The 26171-nt window shown below is 39.0% G+C and overlaps 2 protein-coding genes across 3 annotated transcripts in view; one reads left to right on the top strand and one right to left on the bottom strand.

Moving 5' to 3' along the window:
• WDPCP (WD repeat containing planar cell polarity effector) overlaps positions 1–7504 on the bottom strand; it is a 179850-nt gene extending 172346 nt beyond the window's left edge. For both annotated transcript variants that reach the window (XM_026712893.2, XM_026712894.2), the window contains exon 1: positions 7303–7504. The gene's annotated coding sequence lies outside the window, so the exon portion shown is untranslated. The remainder of the gene's footprint in view (positions 1–7302) is intronic.
• Positions 7505–11360: 3856 nt separating this feature from the next.
• MDH1 (malate dehydrogenase 1) lies at positions 11361–24003 on the top strand. Its single transcript, XM_026712845.2, has 9 exons — positions 11361–11437; positions 13757–13855; positions 18628–18724; positions 20436–20611; positions 20896–21018; positions 21150–21326; positions 22223–22336; positions 22649–22741; positions 23348–24003. The coding sequence occupies exons 1-9, from the start codon at positions 11435–11437 to the stop codon at positions 23471–23473; spliced, it is 1008 nt and encodes a 335-aa protein (XP_026568630.1). The 5' UTR covers positions 11361–11434; the 3' UTR covers positions 23474–24003.
• The last annotated feature ends 2168 nt before the right edge of the window (positions 24004–26171 follow it).

The raw sequence follows: 26171 nt of genomic DNA, 5'->3' as shown, positions 1-26171 counted from the left end.
GGGCCGGGGCCCAGAGAAGGAACCCCAGCTAACATGGGGTGGGGATAAATGTGTTGCCAGCCAGATGCCCTGGGGCAAGGTGAGGAGGACAAGGTGCTCCAGACTATGAGCCTGCGTCCGGGAGCCGTATGGTCTACCGGGAGTCTTGGTATGGAGAGGTAAGGCAGATATGAGGATTAGGCTTCCCAACGGTTTGGGCAAGGCTGAAGAGAAAGAGATTTTGCAGGAGTTAAGTGTCAGAGTGGAGCCAGACTAGGCGAGAAGCCTGAAGAGGAGGCTTTCTCGCTCTCCTTCTCCTCGTTTTTATACTTGTTTCTTTCTTTCTTTCTTTCTTTTTTTTGGGGAGGGGGCAGCCACCTGGGGGCGACTGCATTATCGAACGACGGAGCGAACCTCTCCCGGATCCCCGGGAGGGCTTCCTGGACGAGGTGCCTCCGGACCTGTCTGGTTCCGATCGGTCAGGAGGCCTGTAGGGAGATGATTGGTAGTACCTGGGGAAGGAGGAAGAGCGGGAAGAACCTTGGCGAGAAGAGGGAGAGGAACCTCTGAAATCAGACCTCCTAGCAAGAGAAGGGAGATATTTGCGCTTGTTGCGGGTCTCGGCCAGGAATGGGTCGAGAACCGGTCCAAATAGCTTCCCCCAGAGATGGGGGCTGATGCTAGCTTAGCCTTGTTTTTTACGTCCGCCTGCCAGTGGCGGAGCCAGAGAAGGCGACGGGCAGTAACCTGGGGCGAGATGGCCCTGGTGGAGAATTTTGCAGCCTGGAAGGTGGCGTCTGCAGAGAACTCGGCTGCGGCCAGGATCTTGGCAATATCCTGGTGCGCTCTGAGATTAGCTGCGGGACGTGCTGCTTGAGCTGCTGGAGCCACTTGATGGAGGTTCTGGTGAAAAAGACGCGGCCGTGGAGGCCCCTGACCGCCCAGGCATCAGAGAGATGAGCGCGGCGCAGGGCCAGTTCAGCTCGTTTGTCCTCGGGCTGGAGAGCTTCGAGGGATTCGCTGGGAGTTGAGCGGGAGGCCAGACCTACACGGGCTCGTCCACAGGGGGGATCGAGCAGGTAGAGAACTGCGGTTCAAGATTGAAAAACCGCTTGTCCTGGGCGTTGGGAGGAGGAGGAGGCCCCGAGGAGGCTAGCTGCCTTGGGACCATGTCAGAGGATATGGGTGGGACAGGAATCACTTCGGTTTCCACCACAGGCTGGGAGAAAATGGAGTCGGGAGGAACCCCGATGCCGCTGGGTTGGGTGGGGGAGGGTTCAGGCCCGAGGTATTCCTGGCCTTGAACAGGAGGGACCTAAATAGATGTGGTTTAAACAGCCCCAGAAACGCGGGCTGGCCTGGAGAGAGGCCCTCGTCCTCCGACATGTCCCCTTCTGGGGGCCTGCTCCCGAGAGGAGTTCACTGTCTACGACAGACCCCATTCGAGATCCTCCTCGTCCCCAAAGAGGGTAGGGTCCCGAGTTCCTGGGCCTCCATCTCCTCCATCTCCAAGGGCAGGGTCAAGTCCCCGTGGAGAGCTACCTGACCATGCGAAGTTGCTGATCCTCGAGCCTCGGGGCCTCAGGCCTAGGGGCCAGACCAGTCAGCTGCTGAAACTGTTGTGCTATCCCGTGCCGGATGGCCAGCTCCATCGCTCGTTTGAGATTTTCGGGATTTCCACCGTGGGGGTGGGTGAGGCTCCTCCGGGCGCAGACCTGCAGCAGCGGGGGGAAGGTGGCCTCAGGGGCCTGTCCAGGCTGCGATGAAGAGGCAGAAGCAGGGGAGGAGGGAGGATGGGTGGAGGTAGAGGGAGTGGGATTGGAAGGGTCCAGAGGCACAGAGCTTGACTCCTTAGAGCATCTGTCAATCTCCTTTTCAAGGGCCCTGTGTCGCCTAAGGGCATCCCTTTGAGAGGCTTTGGATGTTTCCTGTGCTTGTTTGCGCAGGTGGTAAGACTCAGCCTTGGCCTTCAGTGAAGTGCCACGAGATGCATTGTCGTCTGCCATCTGGAGAGGAGAAAGGAGGAAAGTTCTTGATTAACGTGAGGTGATTAACAAGGCTGGACACAGCCTAAGCAGGGGCCGGAAACCCAGTACTGCGTTTCGCACCCCCTAGGTCAAGGGCAACAGAGGTGCTTTGCACGTTGTTGAGAGTAGGGCCTAGCCCAGAAGCCATTTGCCAAAGATGGACGCAAAAAACCGCCCCTGCCAGGCGGACCGGGAAGGGGATGGCGGAGCTGCTACCTCCCTTGCTGGGGAGAGACTGTGTAGCCAGTAGACTCCTATATCTAGAGGAGTACCAAGGCAGGATTGCAAGGTACCAGCAGGGATTTGGACATTCCAAGGATCTGCCCAGGAATCAAACACAATGCGGCCTGCAGGTAGGCCTCGAGCAGTGGCAGGCGCCCTGGGGCTACCAACCAAAAATTTTAAAGTAAAGTGCCATCACGGGTCCTCGGACAGTTGCACGTTTGGATGCGGCCTACGTAGAGGCCGGGTATCCTAGCGCACGTTTCGCACCCCTTTTGATCAAAAAAATTTTTTTGTATTTAAAATAGGAGGCTGTTGCACAGCAGGCCTAGCCAGAAGCCAATTAGCCAAAAGTTGAACGCATCAGGCAGCTACCCCTGCCGGACGAACCGGGGAAGGGGATGGCAGAGCTGCTAACTCGCCTGCTGGGGAAGGGCTACAGAGCCAACTAACCCTGGTTAGCCTGATAGAAACTAAGTGCAAACAGGCAAGGATATAGGCAGTCCGGAGTCTGCCTATAAAACCTTAAGAAAAACCCTGTTATAGGCCTCTGAAAAATGGCGCCCGGCCATGCGGCCACACACAAGATGGCGGCGACTCCTGCCACTCCCAAGATGGCTGACGCCACAGGAGCCCAAAATGGAGGGCGCAATGACGAGGCAATCCCCAGCGGCGGCTATCACCCAGGAGAAGTTAAAAGGCCGGAGGCCACAAAGAAGTACCTGGGAGAGGCAGGAAGCATCTCCCTGGGTTAGAGGGCGTTCGTGGGGAAACGGCCAAAGAACAAAAACAGGCAGGAAAGAACGATGCAGCTTCGCACGGAGCGAAAAGGCAGCAATCGGAGGGGGCAGCGCTCGAAGCGCTGGATTCTCCCTAAAAGGATAGTGAAACAATTCCCCTTAGAAGAAAAAGGCTCCCTAGGGAGCTCAAACCTCAGTTTCCTGCGCTGTCTGAGAGTCCAAGTTGATCAAAAAAAAAAGAAAACACAAGGTGCTAGAACGACCAGGAGCAAAAGGAAAACCAGCCTGACTGCCACGAGGCTGAGCAAAAAACTGGGGCGCGCCCGGAGGACCACGTGATGGTGAGAGGCGTGCCTCAATCTCAAGCTCAGCCTGTGAGAGCCGAGACTGGAGCTCCTCCCAACCTGGACACTCGAGACAGCTCTATGGAAAATAAGCACTTATGTGTGTGTGTATATATATATATATATATACATATAATAAAAAAAATAATATTAAATTTATATTTAATATAAAAATAATTTTTTTGTATTAAATATATTATCTTTTTTAAAAAAAATTAGTGGTCCTCGGGATTTATGAGTTTGGTGGTCCCCAAGGTCAAAAAGGTTGGGGACCCCTGGTCTACTGCATTATTTAACATAATAACAATCCTCAAAATTTATGATTTTTGGAATCTGTTTTGATAAAAACATAATTTGGTTTTCAAGTTACGTGTTAATCTGTGTTAAGAATTATGACCTCTACTTACTTTCAAGAGAAACCCACCTTTCTTTAAATATTATTTTCATTACTAAAACTGAAAATGTAGATTTATTTTTCTTGGTTACAACAACATCACATGGGTTGTGCAGCTGAATATTCCAAAATAGACGTTTTAATTAGTTATATTTATTTTATTATTTCCAACTTCAAGTTTATGTTTTGTTTAAAACTAATTTGGGCCTGCTTTTCCTTCCTCCCCCCAAAAAAGAAACTTTTCACCAAAAAAGTCTTGTTTTGACCACAAGAGAGCACTCCAACACAAGAAATGGTAGGACAGAATGTTGCCATTTCCCAGTTTTCTTTTCCTTAACCAAAGGAGGGCATTCCATCATAATTTTTTTTTAACCATAGAGTCTAACAGGATTTTGTTTTCATTTTAACCATGTGAACAACATGAATTTCTTGTAAAAAAGGGACTTTTTTCTTTTTAATCCTTAATTAACATATATTCATTCAATTTAGTATTAAAACTTGCTTTGTGTATAGTGTTTTTGTGTAAGATATCAAACAATGGTTTTATTTTAATCTTTTACTCTTGTTTCATTTAATTTAATCAGTACAAACAAAAATATTAAACATAAGATTACATATTATTTTTCAAAAATGAGTAAAAATCAACAGAGCAAGGGCCTTTCTAAGATGGAAGAATGATACTTCTTCTCCAGAATCTCAAAAGTCTTATTATATCAGAGATCTATTTATTGGACGATAATCTCCCTATGATTTCATTATCTTGGCAATCACATCAGGATATGCAAGCAAATTTCAGTTCTCTTCAGGCAAACATTATCAACATTTACGGTAATTCAAGTAGAATCTCAGAATAACTGGATCAAAGAATAGAAGATTCAGAAATTTTAATAGAGATAACTAAAGAATTTGGAGGCAAAACTCAAATTGCTGGAAGCAGAGTTGTATTAAAGCAATAAAATACAAATATAATGCAAATGAACTATTCCATTATATATATATACATCTGCTTAAATGAAGGCAACATTTTAGTATGCACCCAGGATGATGTAGAAAGTTGCCTTAATCTTTTTATGTAAAGGGGAGGGAAAGTAAGAGACCAGAACTTGAATAATTAACTGACCTTTCTGGGAATGAAGGGAGGAGAGAGGGAAGGAGGATGGAATAAGGTATGGAGGAAGGACAGATTAGGGAGGAAGGGAAGGAAGGAAGGAAAGATTGCTGATGCTTACTGCCAACTTCCCACAAAGAAGTTAAATAGGAAGCCGATAGGAAGTCAGAAGTTGCTCCCACTCTCACTGATTTTTTCCCCACCCGTTGTCATTATGTTTCTCTGTTTAGGTAAGGTAATATCTCTGAAACAATGACCCAGTGTTGGATTATTCAGTAATCTAGTATTTGTAATATTAAACAGTGGAAACCCAGTTTGAACAGGGGGAGATTTAATGAACTGTTACTATTACAAACTGAAAAGTCCCCAGGCATTAAATAGCTTCTTTCAGACAAATTTAACCTCTAAAACTTCCCTAACTACTGAATGTTCTCCCTCTCCCATTCATAGTTTGTGAAAGACCAAGTGGATCAGTCAGAAAGCTAATGGAAGAATGTAGCTGGGTGGGGTCAAAACAGAACTTTTTGGCTTGAATTAAAACGTTATGTATGTTAAACTGCTGCATTCCAATGTAAGAACCTTATTCCACTGTGAAACATGGTAAAGGCAGTATCATGTTGAGCCTACTTTGCTGTCTCTGGACCAGGACAGCTTGCCATCATTAATGGAATTTATTCTGAATTATGCCACTAAATTCTACAGGGTAATATCCGAGTATTTGTCCGTGAACTAAAACTCAAAAGCAAGTGGATCATCAGCAAGACAATGACCCAAAACATACAACATGCATAACCAAAAATGCTTAAAGTAGAAGAAAGTTAATGTTTTGGAATGGTCAAATCAATTAATATTCTCATCTTGTTTCTTTGGCAGCAATAAGAAAGCAGTTGCCATTTCATCTTCCATGACATATTATCAGTTCTGCTTAATATTTGCATGGTTTTAAGGTCAACTACGTGCTACCATCGCTTGTAGACATAGCCTACTTATTTTCTCACACTAGCCTTCTCTTTCTCACACTAGCCTTACTTCCCTCAAGTCTAATATCCATGATGTCAGCCCTGGATCCATCTTGATTCAGATTCCGGGCTGCCACAGTGGGGGATGGGCAGGCTGTGGGAACAGGAGATTAGTGAAGTGAATATAGCTACAACAACATTCTTTTTCGCCAGAGATCAAGGACAAGTTGCTGGCATCTGGAGGGGAATGACTGGAATTTGCGGCAGCTGAAACAGGAGGTTGTTTGGCTAATGTGACCTGGGAGTCATTAAGTGGGGCAGGGTGTGAATTTTAGTATTGGGAGGGGGGAGAAATGCAGGAATTCAGATTTGGGTTTCCCCCAGATATGCCAACATGACTTCTCTAACAAATTCTTACTTCGATGGACCGGAGTTTTGAATTGTCTAGAGGGTTTACTTGGAATGTGGACACATGAACTTTGTGATACTATATGAATCACAAAGGGGGAAAAGTCTCACTAAGCTCAATAGAGTTTAAAGTATGGACAGCATGCTTAAATATATTGGCATCAGAGAATTTGTCCCACATTATCTGTTCTCAATTGTACTCTGAAAACATAAAGCAACAATTTCAGGATTTAAGGAAAATAATAGATTTTCATTTCACTTTCTTAGGGGTTTTTTCCTACTAGTCCCTATAAACATGCACTGACAAACATATTTTTTCCCCTATTGGATCCAAAATATTGCCTGCATCTTATTTCATTGCAACAAGTCAAGGCTCAATTGCTTTAAATTGTACTACTAGGTTGAAGTAGCATTTTATCACTTATTTTAAAACTGCTGAAGGAAAAATCTCATGGGTATTAAATATTTTAGCTTTGACGCCCACCCATTCCTATGGAGAGAAGTGAAGGCCCTGCAGTGCAGTGATATAAAACAGAGACAGGATCAGATAGGAAATTGCACACTGACACATTTTTAAGCCTCTCAAGGAAGGAAGAGGACACCAATTCGGCACAGGGGAAAAGTCTTAAACTGCAAATTTTAGGTGATCAAGTATATATTATATTAATTATATTATGTTAATATTATCAAGTTAGTAGCATTATAGTGAGTTAATATTATACTGATAGACTTAAATCACGAGTAAGCTTTCCCAAGGAGCTTTCAAAAAGCTTAAGACAAATAAACATGCCATACAGAAACCCCTACGAAGGCTTCCTTTGCAACCCGCTCGACATGTTTCACGGATTTTTGTAGAATTAATTCGGAATATAGACGTGCATGCAGCAGAACGGCCGAAGAGAAAACCCGCTTCGCCAGGAGGCTTCAGGAGACGGATGGAGAAAATCTCACAATAGTTACCAACCGAGCGACGCTGACTGCTCTCAGAAACACGGGATCATAAATAAGTACGCCCGAGAGCAAGCTCAGATTGCACACGCAAGTGAAAAGCTGGCCGCCGGCTCCCTCTCCTCTTCTTGCCACGGGACTTTCCTCCATTATCAGTCACCCCCACCGCTCACCTTTCAAGAAGAGAAGAGCCGGCATGAACAAAACACTTCACCGAAGGCAGCTGGGAGCTACGGCCGCCAGAACGCGGCTCCTCTTCCTCTCCAGCGCGCGCTTTCCTCCCGTTACTTGGCAACCGGCGAAGCGCGAACTCACCCGGAGTCCGTCGGAAAAAAAAAAAAGGAGTCGGCATATGATTAGGCGCGCGTGCGCAGCAGTCACCAATCCCTCGGAAACCTCTGGTGGAGAGAAGAAAACGATAGAGTTATATACCGTGCCTAATGCGAGTACCAGTTTGTATCCCGGTCTGTGACAAGGCATAAATAATTGCGCCGTTTGTAAATGATGCATGTGCATCCCTGCTTTGTTTCCTGCAAATAAGCACGTATTCTGCGTGACAGATGTGTTTACACCGTGTGGTTTTATAGTGATAGAATAATGCATTATATTGTAGGAAGTTAGCACCCACCCTCTCCTAGAAAAATGCAATATCCTGGGAAATATTAAAAAGGCAGAATATTTCCCCTAAAAAGAGTAGAAACTCGAGCAGAAACACCTCAGAAGCAGAAGCTCACCCCCACCTTTCTTAATGGGTGGGTCATTAAGGCCTGGGCCAGAATATTTTACATAGCAAAGATCTCCAGGTAAAGGTATAGCAATTGCCCAAGAGCCCTTTTATTGCATCATCATCCAACAAGGCTCAAACAAGCCTGGAACTCAGGAAAGCCTACAAAGTTAGCTAAGACCCCTGCCCCTGGGAGTCTGACAGTCAATGGGATACATTTCTTGCACAGGAACAGGAAACATTAAGGTAGGGCCCAATAGAGGGTATATAAGGGTCTCCAAGCATTTTGGCCAGCCCGTTCTTGATCTCTTCCTTCACCTTGAAGCATCTGATCATCCTTCCTTTTCACTCTGAAGCTCCAGGCCATGTGGTCCTGTCCATCATTAAACCTTCCAAACAGCCTCCATGTTTCTAGTGTCTTTTTCCCCACTTGGAACTGAACCCAGAAGGATAATTCTTCCAATAATATTTTATCAGTGTTGCTCCCCATTTAACCTTGTAATAAGTAAAGCCTCAGAAGATGATTATCTCCTTTGTTTGCTGCTAAAGATTGTCTCACGATGAGCTTAATTCCTGATCAATATTTGGGCATGTCCTTAACATTTTCTTGGTAACAATATGAAAGCACTAACTTTAGTTTAAATATAGCAGATACCTCAATCTTTATGTATTTATCCTACTTCAGATACATTATATGAAGATCTAGCTCTTTGGAGGAAGCTCCAATGCTGGGGAAGGAGGAGAAGGAGAGCAGCAACAAGGCGGCCGGATTCAATTACAGTGGTGATGAATATATCACAGAGAACTGAAAGATCAAGCTAGGGATAGATTGTCAGAGAAAATCTACATGATTGCTAAGATTTGACACCAACTTGATGGCACAATCAATGTATTTACATCCTTACACTCCTTTGTGTACTTTTTTCATAACGGACACATTCTGCATCTTAATTTTTGCACACACACAAAACTCAATCTACTTTTACTCACACGTTCCATGGGTTTGCTGGGTGAGAGACATTTGTCATGCTTCCTTATGCATAAGATAGCCTGGATGCAACTGGATTTGTTTGGCTGCTGATTTGTAATTGTCTGCCGCTTCAAATAATTCTTGATTCCTGGTAACCACCTGGTTTAGTCCCAGCTTTCTTGGCAATATTTCAGAATCAGTTCAGAACCTGTTTGCTCTTGCCGTCTTCTTGTGACTAACAGAAAGTGACTGGCCTAAGATTATACAAGCTGGCTTCATGCCTATTAAGCAGGATTAGATCTCATAGTATCCTGGTTTCTAGCTTGGTACCTTAACCACTACACTAAACTGGCTTTGTTAGACCAAAAAAAAGTGTCAGAGCCTATGAAGAGGACAACTTCTTGAATTTCTATCCCTCTTGTCATTAGTAATGTTTCATTACATTCTATAGTTTCCTTATCCTTTCATTTAAGATTAATGTTTTTCAGATCTTCCAAAAATGTTTGATACCAGGTTTTCTTTGGCCTTTCTCTTTTTCTCTGGCCATCTGGTGGTATCCAATTGATTGCACTCTTTGCTGGACACTGCTTACTAATGCAGAGCACATATCCAACAAAGTGCATAATCTGATCTAGGTTGCTGTGTTTAAGGTGGACATGATCCATACTGAGTGCATTTGTTGGAACACAGCAGTTGCTTTGCCTATTCAGCATTTCACATCTTCTGTTTCCCAATCTATATCCACAATACTACCAGGATAGTTGAAATGTTCCACAAATGCTAAGGCCTATTGTCCTAATATCATCAGATTGCTGTCTTGAACATTGCCAACTTGCATTGGTCTTGTCTTCAGTATTTTAAGCCAACTTTACTTGTCCTGTTTAGTGTTTATTTATTTAAGAAAATTTATAAGGCCACCCAACTCACTCTCAGTGATTCCAGGAGGCTTACAAGGATAAAAACTTAATAAAAAGCAATAGAAAGAGCAATAACCTCCCACCCTCCTGGCAACAACAATCAAAGGAGCCACTTGATGGGCTTCATATCATTCTGGGGTCACTACACCCATTGGCAGACCCAGTCTTCAGGGCCTTGCAAGAGTGTCAAAAGCGTTGCCAGACTTATCTATGCAGGGACAAAGTTCCACATAGAGGGACCCATCACAGAGAAGGCCTTTCTTCTTGGTTCTCCAAATGGACCTCCTTAGAAGAAGGGATCCATAGCATTCCCTGCCTCGTAAGTCAAGTAGATCAGATTGGGAAAAGACAAACAACCATTGCTGAGTGGGAGCAGAAAGTTTACTTCCCGTCGCTTTCAAAATGGTGGGTACAGCTACTTAATTGCCAAGATTCCTTCTTTTAAGATCTGTTTTTTGCTCATCTGTGCCGAGATGAAAAATGATTTACTGTTCTCAGTTCTATAGTAGAGCCCTTCTAATTGATCATCCACACTCCATCCTTTCAGTTCTTAATTGTATGGTGAGAGAATCAATGCTGCAATTAGGAGCCAAGATAGCCAGTTTAGTGTAATGGTGCAGATGCTGGCGTAGGAACCAGGAGACTGTGAGTTCTAATCCCACTTTAGGCATGAAAGCTGACTGACTGACTGTGGATTAGTCATTCTCTTTTACCCCATCCTACCTCACAGGGCCGTTGTGGGGAAAATAGGAGGAAGGAGTTATGTATGCTCATGACCTTGAGTTATTTATAAAACAATAAAGATGGAATAAAAATAAAACAAATAAAATAAAAATATTCCTTATTTCATTAGTTCATGCACAGGATCAAGATTAAAATATCAAACTTTCATTTACATAATTTTCTTCATTCATTTCAATGTTATTTTTCACTGATCCCGTTTTCTTTTAGAAACTCACTTAGCTTGAATATTCTCAAGAATTTCAACTATACGGTTAAGTAAATTTTACTAGTTAATGCTTAATATTGTCCTTTCTAAATTGGAATGTGTGGCCTCTGCCATTAAAACTTTTGTTAATTTTTTTTTATTGTTTTTAAGCCTTACATGCCACCCAGAATCAGTCAGGAAATGGCTATAAATTGTGTAAATAAATACCATATAATACTATAGTATTTTTATTACTTGTAGAAGAATTGGTCCAATAGCCTTTCCCCGTTTTCTAGTTTTTAAAGTGTCTTACATAAAATTACATTAATGTAATTATTTTAAACTATGACTTTTTTCTGCAAAATTCTAATAAAGTAATTAACATATATTCATAACTTCTGCGTATGCGACATAGTTTGACCCCTATTCCCTTATTGAAACGCGCGTGATTTCTACGTCGAACATTAGCTCAAACTTTATCCTTCTCTCGCTTTTATTACTGGATGTAAGGCTGAGGATGACGGATGGTCCTGTTGGCTTCTGGGAAATGTAGTTATTTTGAGCGGGTCAAGCGTCCCGTTATCTTTGCTTTAGAGTGTTGGAACTACAGCTCCCAGGTGACAACAGGAGGTTGGAAAATAGGGGGCGGTGGCCTCGCCTCCTTTCATTACCTTCCGAACAAGACGCACTGTCTCTTTGCTGGAGCTGAGACTGTGCTTAGAGGTGACCTCGAGGAAGGAGGCCTATCGCGTTTTCTGTTCTCATCATGGTTAGTGCTATTTCATTATCCCTTTCGCGGCTAGAGCACAGACTGTTTGGAGAGATCTCAAGCGTAGAATTATTATGATTTACAAATCGCAATAAAAGAGAAGAGCATGAAAATCACTGGCGTGCAATCACTGGCGTGCAACTCTTGTCACCGGAGGGAGTTGGGAATGCGGCGTCTTTCCCTAGGAAAAAGCAAGGAGGTGGCCAAAGGAATGCAGTGAGTTCCTTTTGCATCGGTAACTCAGTGGACGAACCCGTTTAAATGAGGGGAAGCTGGAACTGCTTCCATTTATATAGGACTCGGGTGAAAGTGAAATACCCGGATCGACGCTTGTATTACAAAATGGGCTGGAGGGGAAGGTTATTCCATTAATTAAACCTGCCTTTAGAAGAGAAGAACCTAGTACGTGATCAATTTTCGGAGACGCGGAGGTGGACTTGAAGTAGTGAAACATGGGAGTTAGGAAGCAGTGAAACAAGGGAGTAAGCTAAGTAAATGGCACCTGTGCGTTTTAGTTGCGGAACAGAGGGCACGATAACCGCTATTTTAACGCAAGGGAATCTGAATTAGCCAGGATCCATGATGCACTGTAACTATATCACACTGAACGTATTTTCTGGGTTGAGTTTTTCGAACGATTGCGGGGGTCTGCTCTTTTAAAGCTGGGCAGTAAGAAAGGATATGCTATTTATAACTCCTGCATTCTGGAGAAAAATCCTTTAAAAGAAACGTATCCTCTTGCTGGTACCAGTTTATTTAGAAATTTTGTACCATATGTTGCCTGATTTTTTAATGTTTCTGGACAGTTCACAAGGTGTTAACATCTTTCTGAAACAGCAAAAGTAATAGATGCATAGAATACCAAATGGCTAACAAGTTAGAAGGAGGAGATACTTTAGTAATTTATCTATTAAGGGAGGCATTGTTTCCAGTTGGAAATCACTAACAGTATTCAGATGTGGTACTTCAGACAACAGCTGCGGAAGATGCTGCCAAGTTGCCCAATCACAAGACACCCCCCCCCTTTAGATGCTGTTCTGCTATGCAGCTGCTGAAATATTTGACCTAATGGCATTGCTGTAATGACTTGCCTTGTGACTTTCAAGGTGATCTTCAAGTAGGCACATGCTTCATTTCCAAATTCTTGTCAGAATTATTGTCTCAGGTTAGAAAGTAACAAGTTTCTAGATCCAGGAAAGAGATGTATAAATTGCATAAATGCATATATACATTGTAAATTGAGTTTTGAGGGTGTGCCATTTGCTCCTTGATTTGTGATATTTAAATTTCCCTAATTTAAGGAGAAGAGCAGTCTTAAACCTCACACCTTTGCTTATAGTCTGTGGCTTGGAACTCTTTATAATGATAGGAATGCTTTCTGAAATGTCCTGATGTGAATGTTCAGCTCTCTTACCCAAAATAGGTATTAAAACAATACAAAGGATTCTATCCTTTATACATATTTTTTGCTAAGTAATATGCCTTTATTTTTGACATAGTGATTAAGTGGTATGTAGAAATTATAGGAGGAAAACATAAATCAATTGTTGCATACATCTTACTGCTTTTTGCTAATGGTTCATTAATAATTTTTTTTGTAACTTGAACAAATTTATAACTTTGTTCAGACAGGATTCATTTGTATGCTAAAATCAATAGTTCTGAACCGTTACATAAATTTATCCTACGTATATTGCATACATTCATTGTGCATACATTGACTTTATACAGGGCATGCTCTTTGTTCCTGATTGCTTGTACTGCAGATTCACACATCCTTACCAGCTTTCACCTATGAACTGCCATGCTAATGCAATAGCTTGTTAATAAGTCCCATCATTGTCAGCATTATTACAGTATACTGTTGCAATGATCATTGGTTCATAAGGTCAGTTCTTCCTTAGATGTGCCAAGAGCTATATTTTTATCCAACTAGCATTTGTAAGGCTGCTTGCACCAGTGCATTTTGGATATAAGATTTGAATATTGTACTATTGCTAGTACAAAGTGTTGAGAAGATAGGAAGTGGCTTATCTTGTGTCATCCAGGGCAGATTATAATTTATTTACCAACCCTTCTCTATGAATAGCTGAAGATAACTAAAGAATTCCTGTCAGACCGACTAGCTCTCTTTTAAATGTCACCTGCACTTAACTTGCTGGTTATAATAGCTTTTTTTTTTTCATAATCTTCTTTCAAAGCTTTATGTTCTTTAAAAAATGTCAATGCTACCAAAAATTCTATACATTACAAACAGCAAGAGAAAATGTTTCTCCCAGAGCTATATATTGGATTCTACAAATATCCTTTCTCTTTCAGTCGGAACCAATCAGAGTCCTAGTGACAGGTGCTGCTGGACAGATTGCATATTCTCTACTCTACAGCATTGCAAAGGGTGATGTTTTTGGCACTGACCAGGTAAATGTAGTATACCTCTACACAGCAGTAACGATGGGCACATTGTGGACCTCTTAAGCTAAAGAGTTTTGGCTGGTGGGATCTAGAAGGAGGGGAGGAGACATTGGGAAGAGAAGAAATAGGAGTGAGGATGAGAAGTCAAACAAAGGGTAAAAATATTGAGGGATAGAAGTAAGAAAGGAATGGATAAAGGAGTGAATTTGATATCCATAAACATTAATGGGTTAAATGAACCAGCTAAGAGAAAAAGAATATTTTTTAAGTTAGAAAAACAAAAAGCGGATATAATATATATTCAAGAGGTTCATATAAAGAATAGAGATAAAGGGTACCTATTAAATAAAAAGTTGGGGAAAATGTATGCAACATTGGCAGAAGAAAAAAAAAGGGGTAGTAAGAAGATATAGTTTCAGAATTGATTTACAAAGATGAATTGGGAAGAATAGTAATGGTAGAAGTGGTAATACAAAATAAAAAGACATTATTGGTGGGGATATATGCCCCTAACAAAAACCAGAGTGAATTTTACAAAAACCTATACAAAAAATTAATAAAATTTGGAAACCCAAGAATTTGCATAATAGGAGACTATATTGCAATAACAGATAATAGACAAGATTATGCTTGTGAACAAAGACAATTTAAGAAATTTAGAGATGGTCGAAGAATTAGAATTAGTGGATGCGTGGAGAAAAAGGAACCCAGGAATATCATAGTTCACTTTCTACTCCAGCCCACACAAATCATGGTCCAGGATAAACATGGCCTGGGTAAATAGCGAGCTATATAAAGAGATTCAGGAAATAAAAATTTTGGTTAACTCATGGACAGACCACAAGCCGATACAGATAGTATGGAAAAATAGTCATTATAAAAAAGGTAGATGGACACTTAATACTGAAAGAGAAAGAATATATTCAAAAAGTTAAGGAAGAATTGATTCATTTTTTAAAATTTAATAAAAAACAGGATACCTCATTACAGAACCTATGGGATACAATGAAGGCATACTTAAGAGGAATATCAATAGCTTATACAGCAAATAGAAACAAGGAAAGAGGAAGTGGAAAGCCCTAACAAAAAGGATAGAGAAATTGGAAAATAAGCAAATGGAAACCCCGGGAGATGAGTATATCAGAAACGAACTAGCATTAGTTAAACATGAAGTGAACATTTTAGATCAAGAGGAACTAATTAAAAAATCTTATATACAAAACAAAATTATTTCAAACATGCAAATAAACCAGGAACGTGGCTGGCATATAAATTAAGAAAAGAAAATCAGAAAAGAACGATATACCAATTACAGGATAAAAATGGAATAAGAGAGGCAGATCAGGAGAAAAAAAAGGAAATTATAAGAGTACTTTGAAGATCTTTACAAACAAGAAGTAGTTGATTTAAATAAAATAGAAGAATATTTGAAAGAAGGAACTCTCTATCCAATATCAGAGGACAAAAAAGAGACGTTGAATAAAGAAATAACTTTAGACGAGCTAAAGGTGGCAATTCAAACACAAAAAAGAAACAAAATGCCAGGCCCAGATAGGTTACCAAATGAGCTATATAAAGAAATAGGTGATATACTAAAGATAATGCTATTAGAGGTTTGCAATGGGGTATTGCTGGAAACTAAAATACCAGAATCTTGGAAGGCAGCATATATAACATTGATTCCGAAAGAGGGCACAGATGCCAATCAAACAAAGAATTACAGACCAATATCCCTTTTCAACTGAGATTACAAAATTTTTATGGCAGAAAGTTTAAAGAAAATAATAATAAAATTAACCCGGATCAAAATGGATTTCTTCCCATGAGGCAGATCAGATACAACACAAGAACAATAATAGATATATTGGAATATTATGAAGGAAGCCAAGTGGCTTTAGTCTTCCTGGATGCACAAAAGGCCTTTGATAATTTAAATTGGGACTGTATGAAAAAGCAGATTAATTTGATGGATTTTGGAGATAATTTTGTAAAAATGTTGAACGCAATCTATGCCACACAAAAGGCCAATGTATTATTAAACAGAGAAATTACCAAATCATTGGAGATAAGGAAGGGGGTCAGACAGGTATGTCTTTCACCTCTGCTTTTTAAAACTATTTTGGAAACTTTGCTGGACAGAATTAGATTAAATAAAGAAATTAAAGGAACTAAAATTAAAAATCAAGAATATAAATTACAAGCCTGCACAGATGATATGGACTTTGTCATAGAAGATCCAATAGACTCAGGGCCAGCTCTACTAAATGAAATAGATAAATTTGGTAAATTAGCAGGATTAAAAATCAATAAGGAAAAAAAACCAAAGTACTAGTTAAAAACATAACAAATAGTAAACAAAAAAAATTGGAAGAAAAGATAGGATTACAAATCATAAATAAAATTAAATATTTAGGAATCTGGTTAAGAGCTAGAACATTAAATCTGCAAGAGGATAACTATACCAAATTACTGAAACAGATTGAAAAGGACTCGGAAAATTGGAATAAGATGCAAATTTTATTATTAGGTAGAATAGCAACAATCAAAATGAACTACCTAAAATATTATATTTATTTCAAACAATTCCGATATTACTGGACAAAAAATTCTTTAAAGATTTAGATAAAATTGTGATGAAATTTATTTGGGCAAAGAAGAAAACAAGGATTAAAAAAAACTTATTTACAAGATAATAAAAGCAGGGGTGGATTCAGACTACTACCTGTCTGGGAGACATAGAGCAGCGGCATTAGTGTGGATAAAAGATTGGATTGATTTAAGGAATAACAGGATTTTACAATTGGAGGGACATGATTTACAGCTAGGCTGGCATACATTTCTATGGAACCTGAATAGTAAAAACAATTTATATTTTACTAGACATGTATTCCGAAAGTCTTTAACTAAAGTTTGGACTGATATAAGAAAGAATCATTATACTAAAATCCCAAGGTGGTTTTCAACGATGGAGGCAGTGTTTCATTTAAACACGATGGACATCAGTAAAAAACTTAAATATTACCAAATACTAGACAGCTAGGGAAGAATTAAAATGAATCAGGAGCTAGAATCACAAGAGATAGCTATTGATAATTGGTCATATTTTCAAATAAAATTGTGATACAATAAAGACATAAAGGAATATGGAATTGAGGTAAAAGATACATATTTGGATAAAATACTGTTAAATCCTGAAAAAAGTTTGATTTCCAAATTATATAATTATTAAAATATGAAATGACCAAGAAAATTGTGAAAGGCCCCATGCTAGCTTAGGAAAAAAACCTTGATTATAGTATTGATCTGGATGCCTGGGAAGAAATCTGGCAGAAAAACCTGACACTAACCAAATCAGTAGCACACAAGGAGAATCTATACAAAATGATGTACAGATGGCATCTGGCGCCCTCCAGATTGGCCAAAATATTTCTGACAGCCAATTCTTGCTGTTGGAAATGTAAAGGGAAATTTGGTACATGCTTTCATTCATGGTGGACTTGTCCTGAGATAAAGAAATATTGGCTAAAAATAAAAACGTGGATAGAAGAAATTATAGAGAGTGGGCTAGAGTAGAAACCAGAATTATTTTTGTTGGGAATGATCAAAGGGGACTACTCCGCTAAAGTAAAATATCTGACCATTTATTAACTGTGGCATGTATCTCACTAGCGCAATGTTGGAAAAACCCAAATGTACCACCGATACAGGTTGTTATTCAGAAAACAGAGTGCCCAATTGGAGAGGCTTACACTTAAAATTAACGGGAAGGAGGATACAGATTATTACCGGATATAGGATAAATGGTATAAGTACCCACTTATAACAGGGGAAACATGTAAATGAACATGATACAAATTATATCCAGTGGTGGGTTATAATATATTAAGTACATAAAAACAATTAAAGGTTTTAAACCTTTTTTCTGTCACTACTACTATTATTATTAGCCATTTATAATATTTTCTGTGTTTACTAGTTTAAAAACATGAATGTATTTGTAATAGAAGAGTAGTTATAACCCAACGTGAAAATAAATGGAGTATATTGTGAATTATTTAGCGCTTAGGATGTGAAAATGAGTGAAGATGTGACTAGTACTAGCCAATAATTATTTTTAGGACTTACCAAATTCTACAACAAATGTAAAAAATTATGTGTTATTATTGTTTCTGTATTTTTGAAATTGTACATTTTTAAATTTGTAAATAAAATTGTTTTTAAAACTTAAAAAAAATAGAAGGAGAGGCTTACTGTATACTTTGTGGCCCTGCACACTTTGGAACATCATGCCTCTGAAGATGAGGTCTGCCCCTCACCCTTTCAGTCTTCCAGAAAGGCATTAACACTAGGCTTTACTGGTTGGCTCGAGGACCTGAGGGGTGTGTATGTGTGCTGTGTGTTGGAAGTGGCTGGTGAACTAATAGGAATGGAAGCTATACTGTGGGTTTTCCAGTTTTGTACCTAATCTTGTTAATATTTTAATGTTTTTTATTTGTAAACCACCCAGAGTCTCTATAGAGTGAGATGGGCAACATATAAATTTGTTAAATAAATAAAAATAAAATTATCTTAAAGTGCTTGGGTTGGAGTTTCTCAAGGACTTTCCCAGCAAGAACGAGATGTCTTGAAGTGAGAGAAGGGATAACACTACTGTCTTGTATTTTTGAATATCAAGGTCATTTGAAAGGATAATAGGAATCCAGTCTATTTATATCTATCTATTCAATTTTGCAAAAGATTTGCTCTAAATGACAAACACAGCTATTTTTATTTTACAGCCTCTTATTCTTGTGCTGTTGGATATCACTCCCATGATGACTGTTTTGGATGGCGTACTTATGGAATTGCAAGACTGTGCTCTTCCTCTTTTAAGAGGTGACAGAAAATCAGAATTTTCACAAATGTTTAGGCTGGATGAGCTGGATACTCTGAACACAAGATAACACTGCCAGTTTATGATCTTGCTGTCATTTTGTGAACTGAAGTAATATCGGCTTGTAAAGGAAATGAATTACCAGGTTTAAAGAAACAATACTTCAAGTGTGCTGAGGCATTTCATTTGTAATACACGTAGTCCTTGACTTATGATTATTTGTTCAGTGATCATGCAAAATTCTGACAGAGCTGAACAAAGGGTATTATAAATGGTGCCCAAAGTTATAGCCCCGCTGTTTACATAATCAAAATTTGGGCACTTGTTAGTCCACCCTCATTTAAAACTGGAACTATTCCCATCTATCTCTTCCTCTCATCACAGATGCTTACTTGGCCCACCAGTGTGCAAAACTGCTAGGGAGACCTTGGCCTACTCCCCACCTGGCCAGAATACGTTAGCCAGCTTATTCCCACCAAGCTCAGGAGGTTCAACCTGCTCCCTTCCCCATCAGACCTGGGAGGTGTTGGCCCACTTTCTGCCCTACCAGTGTGTGCAAATCACTCCATTTAACTTTGATGTTTTCCTCCAGCTACTGCCATTCTCTAAGTGGGTTCCATTCTTGCAGTGTTTTGGGAGTCTCCTCCAAATTGGCAACTTGGAGGAGACATCTGAAAGATTTTTTTAAAAAATGGAACCTCTTTTGCAATCCTTCAGAATCCTTTTTCCAAATTGTTCAATTTGGAGAAAGAGACTTAATGAAGTATTGAAAATGAAGCCAGACTGGAGAATGGCATGAGGTGGACTTGGTAAGAAAGCCATGCCTAACATAGGCTGAGCATACCTGTCAGCATTTGGAGAAAAACAGTAAAGGTAAGTGGAGTGCTTTGCTTGTGCTGGTCGGAGAGGGAATGGGCAGAGGCCTTCCAGGCCTGACAAAGTAGGGAATGGGCCGAAGTTTCCTGGGCCAAGCGGGAGCAGATAGAGGCTACCTGGTCAATGGCAACTTTATGCTGCATTGCAGGACCACCGCCCAAAACTCCTATGGCAGGACTCTCCTCCACACCCTTTATCTGGGACTCTGACTGCTTAACGAGTTAAGCAGTACCAATAACAACCAACCAACAAGCACTACCAGGAGAGCCAGGATTATAGCTGTTGAGTGAAATGGTCACATAATATCTTGCTTAATGATTGCTTCCCTCAACGACCAAGATTCTGATCCCAGTTGTCCTAAGTCAAGGACTAATTGTAATAAAAATACTTTAAAGTGAAATTATTAAGTAAATTTTTACTTTATGAATATAAAATATATACATTCAAGTATATCCAGTTTATACAGAATATAATTAAAAATCAACTGTCTTATGCTGATTTTACTTTTACAAATAATTTCAGTGGTGAATGACCTAATTATTGTTTTTCCAAAAACTGATTGTAAGCTTTTATTTTGATGACCATAAGAAACCAAGTATCAAGAATAAGAGCCATGAAGTTACATTTCATTAGATGTAAATTCTGCCTTGTCACAAATTGAAGCATTAATCTTTATTTTTGATAATCTGGCATCTGAAAACCATTACAGAAGTTCTGATTCACAGTGAAATTTCAACTAGAACTGTTCAGCTATCAGTAAATAGTTAATTGATTTTTCTTCACAATAGAGCCTATTCTTTTAGATGGGATTGTTGATCTCTTTCTCTCTGCTTGTAGAGGTAATTGCAACCGACAAAGAAGATGTTGCATTCAAAGACCTTGATGTAGCCATTCTGGTTGGTTCTATGCCAAGAAAAGAAGGCATGGAACGGAAAGATCTACTCAAGGCAAATGTGAAAATTTTTAAATCTCAAGGAGCAGCATTGGACAAGTATGCAAAGAAGACAGTTAAGGTGAATATAAGTGACATAGTTTACTGCCTGACTACCTCAGCCAGATCCAGCTGGTTTATGGAATGAGTATTCATGCTACATCAATGTATTCTCCAAGTCCTCATGATGTGAAAGAATTACAAATAATGTTAAGCCAATAATGGGACATAGCAACATTAAAAAACAATATTGAATGAAATAGCATTTTCTCCAAAGAGCAACATCATAGAGTCTGGTATATTTTACTCTTCCTATTGTTCATTAGCCTTCCTGTAATTAAGTCTGACTTTTCTTTTCTCTATCAGGTTATTGTAGTAGGTAATCCAGCAAACACTAATTGCTTAATTGCTTCAAAATCAGCTCCAACCATACCAAAAGAAAATTTCAGTTGTTTAACTCGTCTGGATCACAACAGAGCTAAATCTCAGGTAAGCATGATTTTTTAAATTCCACCTGCAGTTAGTATATAAATGAAGAGCTCTGAAAGCAGAGCATTTAACTGAAGCACTTGAAATTGTCAAAATGACAAGGGCAGTTTCTTCTCCCTAACTTCAACTAGATCGCTCTGAAAGTTGGTGTGACTGCTAAGGATGTCAAGAATTGCATCATCTGGGGAAATCATTCTTCTACTCAATATCCTGATGTTAACCATGCCAAAGTGAAAATACAGGGGAAATATATTGGAGTTTATGAAGCTGTGAAAGATGATAACTGGCTGAAAGGTGACTTCATTAAGGTAAGTAATGGTTTTAGACTTTCATACTTCTGTTTTCACTTTGAAAACATACAACCTGGGTGGCCATATCTTGGAGATGGATACCATCTTCTTCCTAGCGTATTCCAGAAAGTACAAGATCTGCTTTTTGGATCATTGAACACCACTTTGCACGATGAGCTGCGTCTCCTGGGCACAGGCCCATGGCTTGCATATCTTTGTTGATGGTGTCTTGCCATCTCTGTTTTGGGTGCCTGCGCGGTCACCGGCAATTGACTTCTAGTTGGTTTTGGCAATGGTGGAAGGTACTGCTCTCAGGACATGTCCATACCAGCAGAGCTGGCCTTCCTTCAACTTCTCTACAATTGGTGCCACACCAAAATGTTGTCAAATGGTGTCATTTTGGAGACAGATATGTCACTGTTTATTATTTCAAAGAGCAGCAATGAAAATCATGTGTCATGGACAAAATCAAAATCTATTTGTAATCTAGATAAAAATGTTGGTATGGTTTCTAATACCCTTTAATTTTATCTTATTATGAAATCCCAGTTTTATAGGGATGCAACTTATTTGCCTATATGGCTCAAATTATTTATAAAATACAAACCATCCTACGTGTCTCTTCATTAAAACTTCATGTTGCCTGAATTGCCTCCAAGCTGTTATTTCCCCACAAGTTCCAGATAAAAACTTCCATGATGTTAAGATGCTTTCTTTTTTTACACTCAATGTGTGTAATATGTTCAAGCTTAGTATAATTTCCTTGCCTTGTAATTTTAAGAGTTCAAGACATTGGAATAATGTCCTCAACTGATTAGTGCAGCAAAATTCTGGGTCGTGGATTCTCTATAAATCATTGAGGACTGACCACAGTGCAAGCAAATAATCCTGTGTTATACTTTTTCATACTTCAGACTGTTCAGCAGCGGGGGGCAGCTGTTATTAAGGCCCGGAAATTGTCAAGTGCAATGTCTGCAGCCAAAGCTATCTGTGATCATGTGAGAGACATCTGGTTCGGCACTCCAGAGGTAAGCATTGCCCATGAGCATTTGGGCTTAGACAAGAACTCTTCAAAACATAATTAGCTCATGTTTTATTGGGCATGTGATCTCTGGTTGATTGAGATATGCATGTTTTTTTGCATTTTTTTGTAGGAGTGGGATGTAATCTAATAAGTATAAAGAAGATAAGATACTAATTTGGTCTTTTGGTATACTATTAAGAATGTAATGAAATGCTTTAAGACACATTTTGTATTTTTACACATACAATAGTATTATAGCATGAATTATTGCATTGGTAGAAACATATCACATTAATTTTTTTATTTTCTTTTAAAGGGTGAATTTCTTTCTATGGGTGTTATTTCTGATGGGAACTCCTATGGTGTCCCTGATGATTTGATCTATTCATTTCCTGTTGTATTATCAAAGGTGTGTAAGAAGTATATATTTAATTTTATACCTGAATAAAAGTCCATATTACTCTTTATAATGTGACAGTTTCTAGTATACTCCTTTCCTTGTAAGCAAAACTCATAGCTTGAATTCTCCAATATTTTGGCAAGATATCAATGCCTATAAATCTGTACTGAATAAAAATGATTCGTAAATATTGGTCCACATTGGCAAGTTGCTGTGAACATTTGCATGTAAAGTTAACATAGACTTACAGCATTTGAATAGTTATTTCTAAAATTATTGCTTTGATACATATTTGACAAGTATAAATAAAAATGTATCTTGAAATAACAGATGCAATTAGTACAGTGTTTCATCTTTTTCTTATAAACACATGCATTTGTTCTGAAAAAAACTTTTCAATTCTGATTTTGGAGAGTGTAGTTAGATAATCTAAAAACCTTTCTTTCTTTCCAAAAAGAGTTTAGTGTATTAAATCTATGGTAATCCAGTGTCTATAGATGGGCATATTATGTCGAGGCAGGTAACAAAATAATACCAAAATACTTTGCTGCCATATACAGCAAAGAATTTTGCAGAGAATGTTAAAAGATTCTAATCTTACCAACATCTTTACAGGATAAAACATGGAAGTTTGTTGAAGGCCTTCCCATTAACGACTTCTCCCGTGAGAAGATGGATTTGACTGCTAAGGAGCTAGTTGATGAAAAGGAAACTGCGGTGGAGTTTCTATCTAGTGCATGACTAAACGATCATCAGAATGTGAGAGATGGCTTAAATACAGAGGAGTCTAAAAGTCGTCTCTAAATACAACATCAGATGCTACTCCTGAATCAGCTTTTCTTCCTTGTGGCAATTTCTTCATTACATTTTTTTTTGGTCCCTCTTGCTGAGTAATGATATAGTTTCAAATACAGTTTGCACATTTGACCAAATCCTCTTGATACATTATTTGTTTCCTGTGTTGCATTGTGCATATGCCTATATTTTGTACTTGTAATAGCAAATAGAATTTGTTTATTATAAAAGCAGTCTTTCACCATAGGTTAATGGCCAAACTATGTATAGTGCGAGGATGACTTTTATGACATTAGGTTAATAAAAGTACTCACTAATAGTCTTTTTGAAAGGAAGCAAGAAAATGTATTTCTACTCCAAAAACAAATTAGAAATCGTTTCCTGAATATCATGAATGTGCTGTGTATTGATCATCACCAAACCTCTCACAACAAATCTTGCTAGAATTACATTAAACGTTGAGTATGCACTCCTCATGTATTGTGGTGCTATCCTGTTTAATTTGCTGTGATCAAAATACATAAAATGCAGTCTTCAGAAAATTATATTAGATAAAATAGAATTTGGAAGTGATTTAAGAGCATCGCTATATGTTGAAGGAAGAAGATTGGTAACATTTTACAGCATAAACCCAAAAGATTTAATTAAGTTGCTTTGGACTGAAGATCTAATGGCGGGTTATCCTTGTACTGGTGACAGTTAGACTTTGTTCACAAAGAATGGGGGGAAATGTGCCAAGTTTCTGGCTTTTCTCTTGTTCTGATTTGCTCTAGGTCCTAATCCACACTTCTCCTCCCTCTCTTGCTTTGCCTCATTTGCTGCCTTAAACTTTGGGTTTTAACCATTAATTTCCATGGCCTGCCTCCTTGGATATGCTTAAAAATAGCTTAAGTGAAACAGCTAGTGAACCATTCCAGACAACGAATAGCTTGTTCTTCCTTCTCCATCAGCTGGATAGAATATTGAGACATGGATATAACCATCCACAATCTACCATCATCCATACTGTATCATATTTAGAGGAATAGATGAACCAATTCTATAACACACTCTTGCAATAAGGACTGTTGTTTAGGATTCCAGGCACCCCAGTTTCTTTTTTTTCTCCCCTTTTACACACACCGAGATAATATAAAGATATGCTAAGCCAAGACTAAACCACATTATGGCTTTGTTTGATGCTGAAGCCCAGCACTTACGGCTTCTGAATTGATTTATATCTTAGCATATGTTATGAATCTAACCAGCTGTAATTTATTGAAGTATGGGTAAGCAAACCTCAGCTTACCATAATACACTAGTCCCATTTTTTTCTGACCATAAGGTTTTTTTTTTAATGTTGGTTCAGATTTTTTTCTTCTGTTGGATTTTCTTCAGTAAGGTATGCATGTGGTTATTTAATGCCTTCATTTGATTTTTATTGAAATACTGTTTATTCATCAGGGCATTTTTAAATATAGCTTTTAGTGTGGCATTTAAATATTAGAAAACACATTGTTTTCACTGTAGTCTTCATGTGTTTTCTACTCCTATTTATTTCAACTTCCATTCTACTATCCAATGTTTTTTTATCCTCTAGCCAGCTTAACATTTTCATGGGGTGTCTTGCTATCCTTCAAAATAAGCAGAACTGTTGCTAGTCATTGAGTTAAAACAATTCTCTGGTATTTTTAAAATGTAACTGAAGCTTTAATAATCAACTGATTAGGCAGGTTAAATCTGCAATTCTAAAACAACTGTACAGTAACTTCAATTTTTAGTACTTGAAAAAGTTCTTTGGAGGACAATATGAGTTTGTTGGCATTAAACCATTTAATTTTTGATTAAGTGAACTGTAAGCAATATGATTAATTGGTAATTCTTAATGCTTTAAATAGAAAATTCTTAACTAAACCTGCAGATGGAGCTAAATGAAAGGGAAAAAGCAGTAAGAACTGAAAAGTGGAAGACAACTGAATTTTAAAAGAGATAAGACACAATTCCATATGTTATCTTTATAAATTTTAAGGTCAAGTATCAAAAGCTAAGCAATAACAATGGTCATAATTTATCTCAATCACGGTGATTTTTAAAAAAATACATATTTTTAGAAGGCCTCGTTTTCCACAATTTCATTCATAAAGATTTCATTTTATTTATTCCCTGCCTTTATTTGTTTTAGGGGGGTGCAATGGCTCAGTGGTTAAAGATGCTGAAATTGTCATTTGGGAAGCTTATAGCCTGTGGTTTAAGACCTGAGCACCACACAATGATGTGAGCTCCCATTATTTGCCACAGCTCCTACCCCCACCTAGCAGTTCAACAGCATGCAAATGCAAGTAGATAAATATCACTTTGGTGGGAACGAAACAGCATTCCCTGCATCTTGGCATATTGTCATGCTGGCCCCATAACTACAGAAGTGTCTTCAAACAAAGATGACTCCCTCAGCTAAGAAACTGAGATAAGTACGCCCCCTGGAGTTGAACACAAACAGTATTACGGTATTTTTGTAAATCACTCAAGACAATGAATATACCTGATACTTCATTCTTGTCTTTTTCCCACAATACCAAACTTGTAAGTTGGGTTGAGAAAGAATGGCCCCAAGTTATCCAGTTAGCTTCCATGCCTAAGCTGAGACTAGAATTCTCAGTCCGATGGT

The sequence above is a fragment of the Pseudonaja textilis genome, chromosome 1 (genome assembly GCF_049901715.1).
Source record: "Pseudonaja textilis isolate UNSWEBS1 chromosome 1, rPseTex1.2, whole genome shotgun sequence".
Lineage (NCBI taxonomy): Eukaryota > Metazoa > Chordata > Lepidosauria > Squamata > Elapidae > Pseudonaja > Pseudonaja textilis.
The sequence above is the reverse complement of the archived record's forward strand: the minus strand, read 5'-3'. Positions and strand labels throughout refer to the sequence as shown.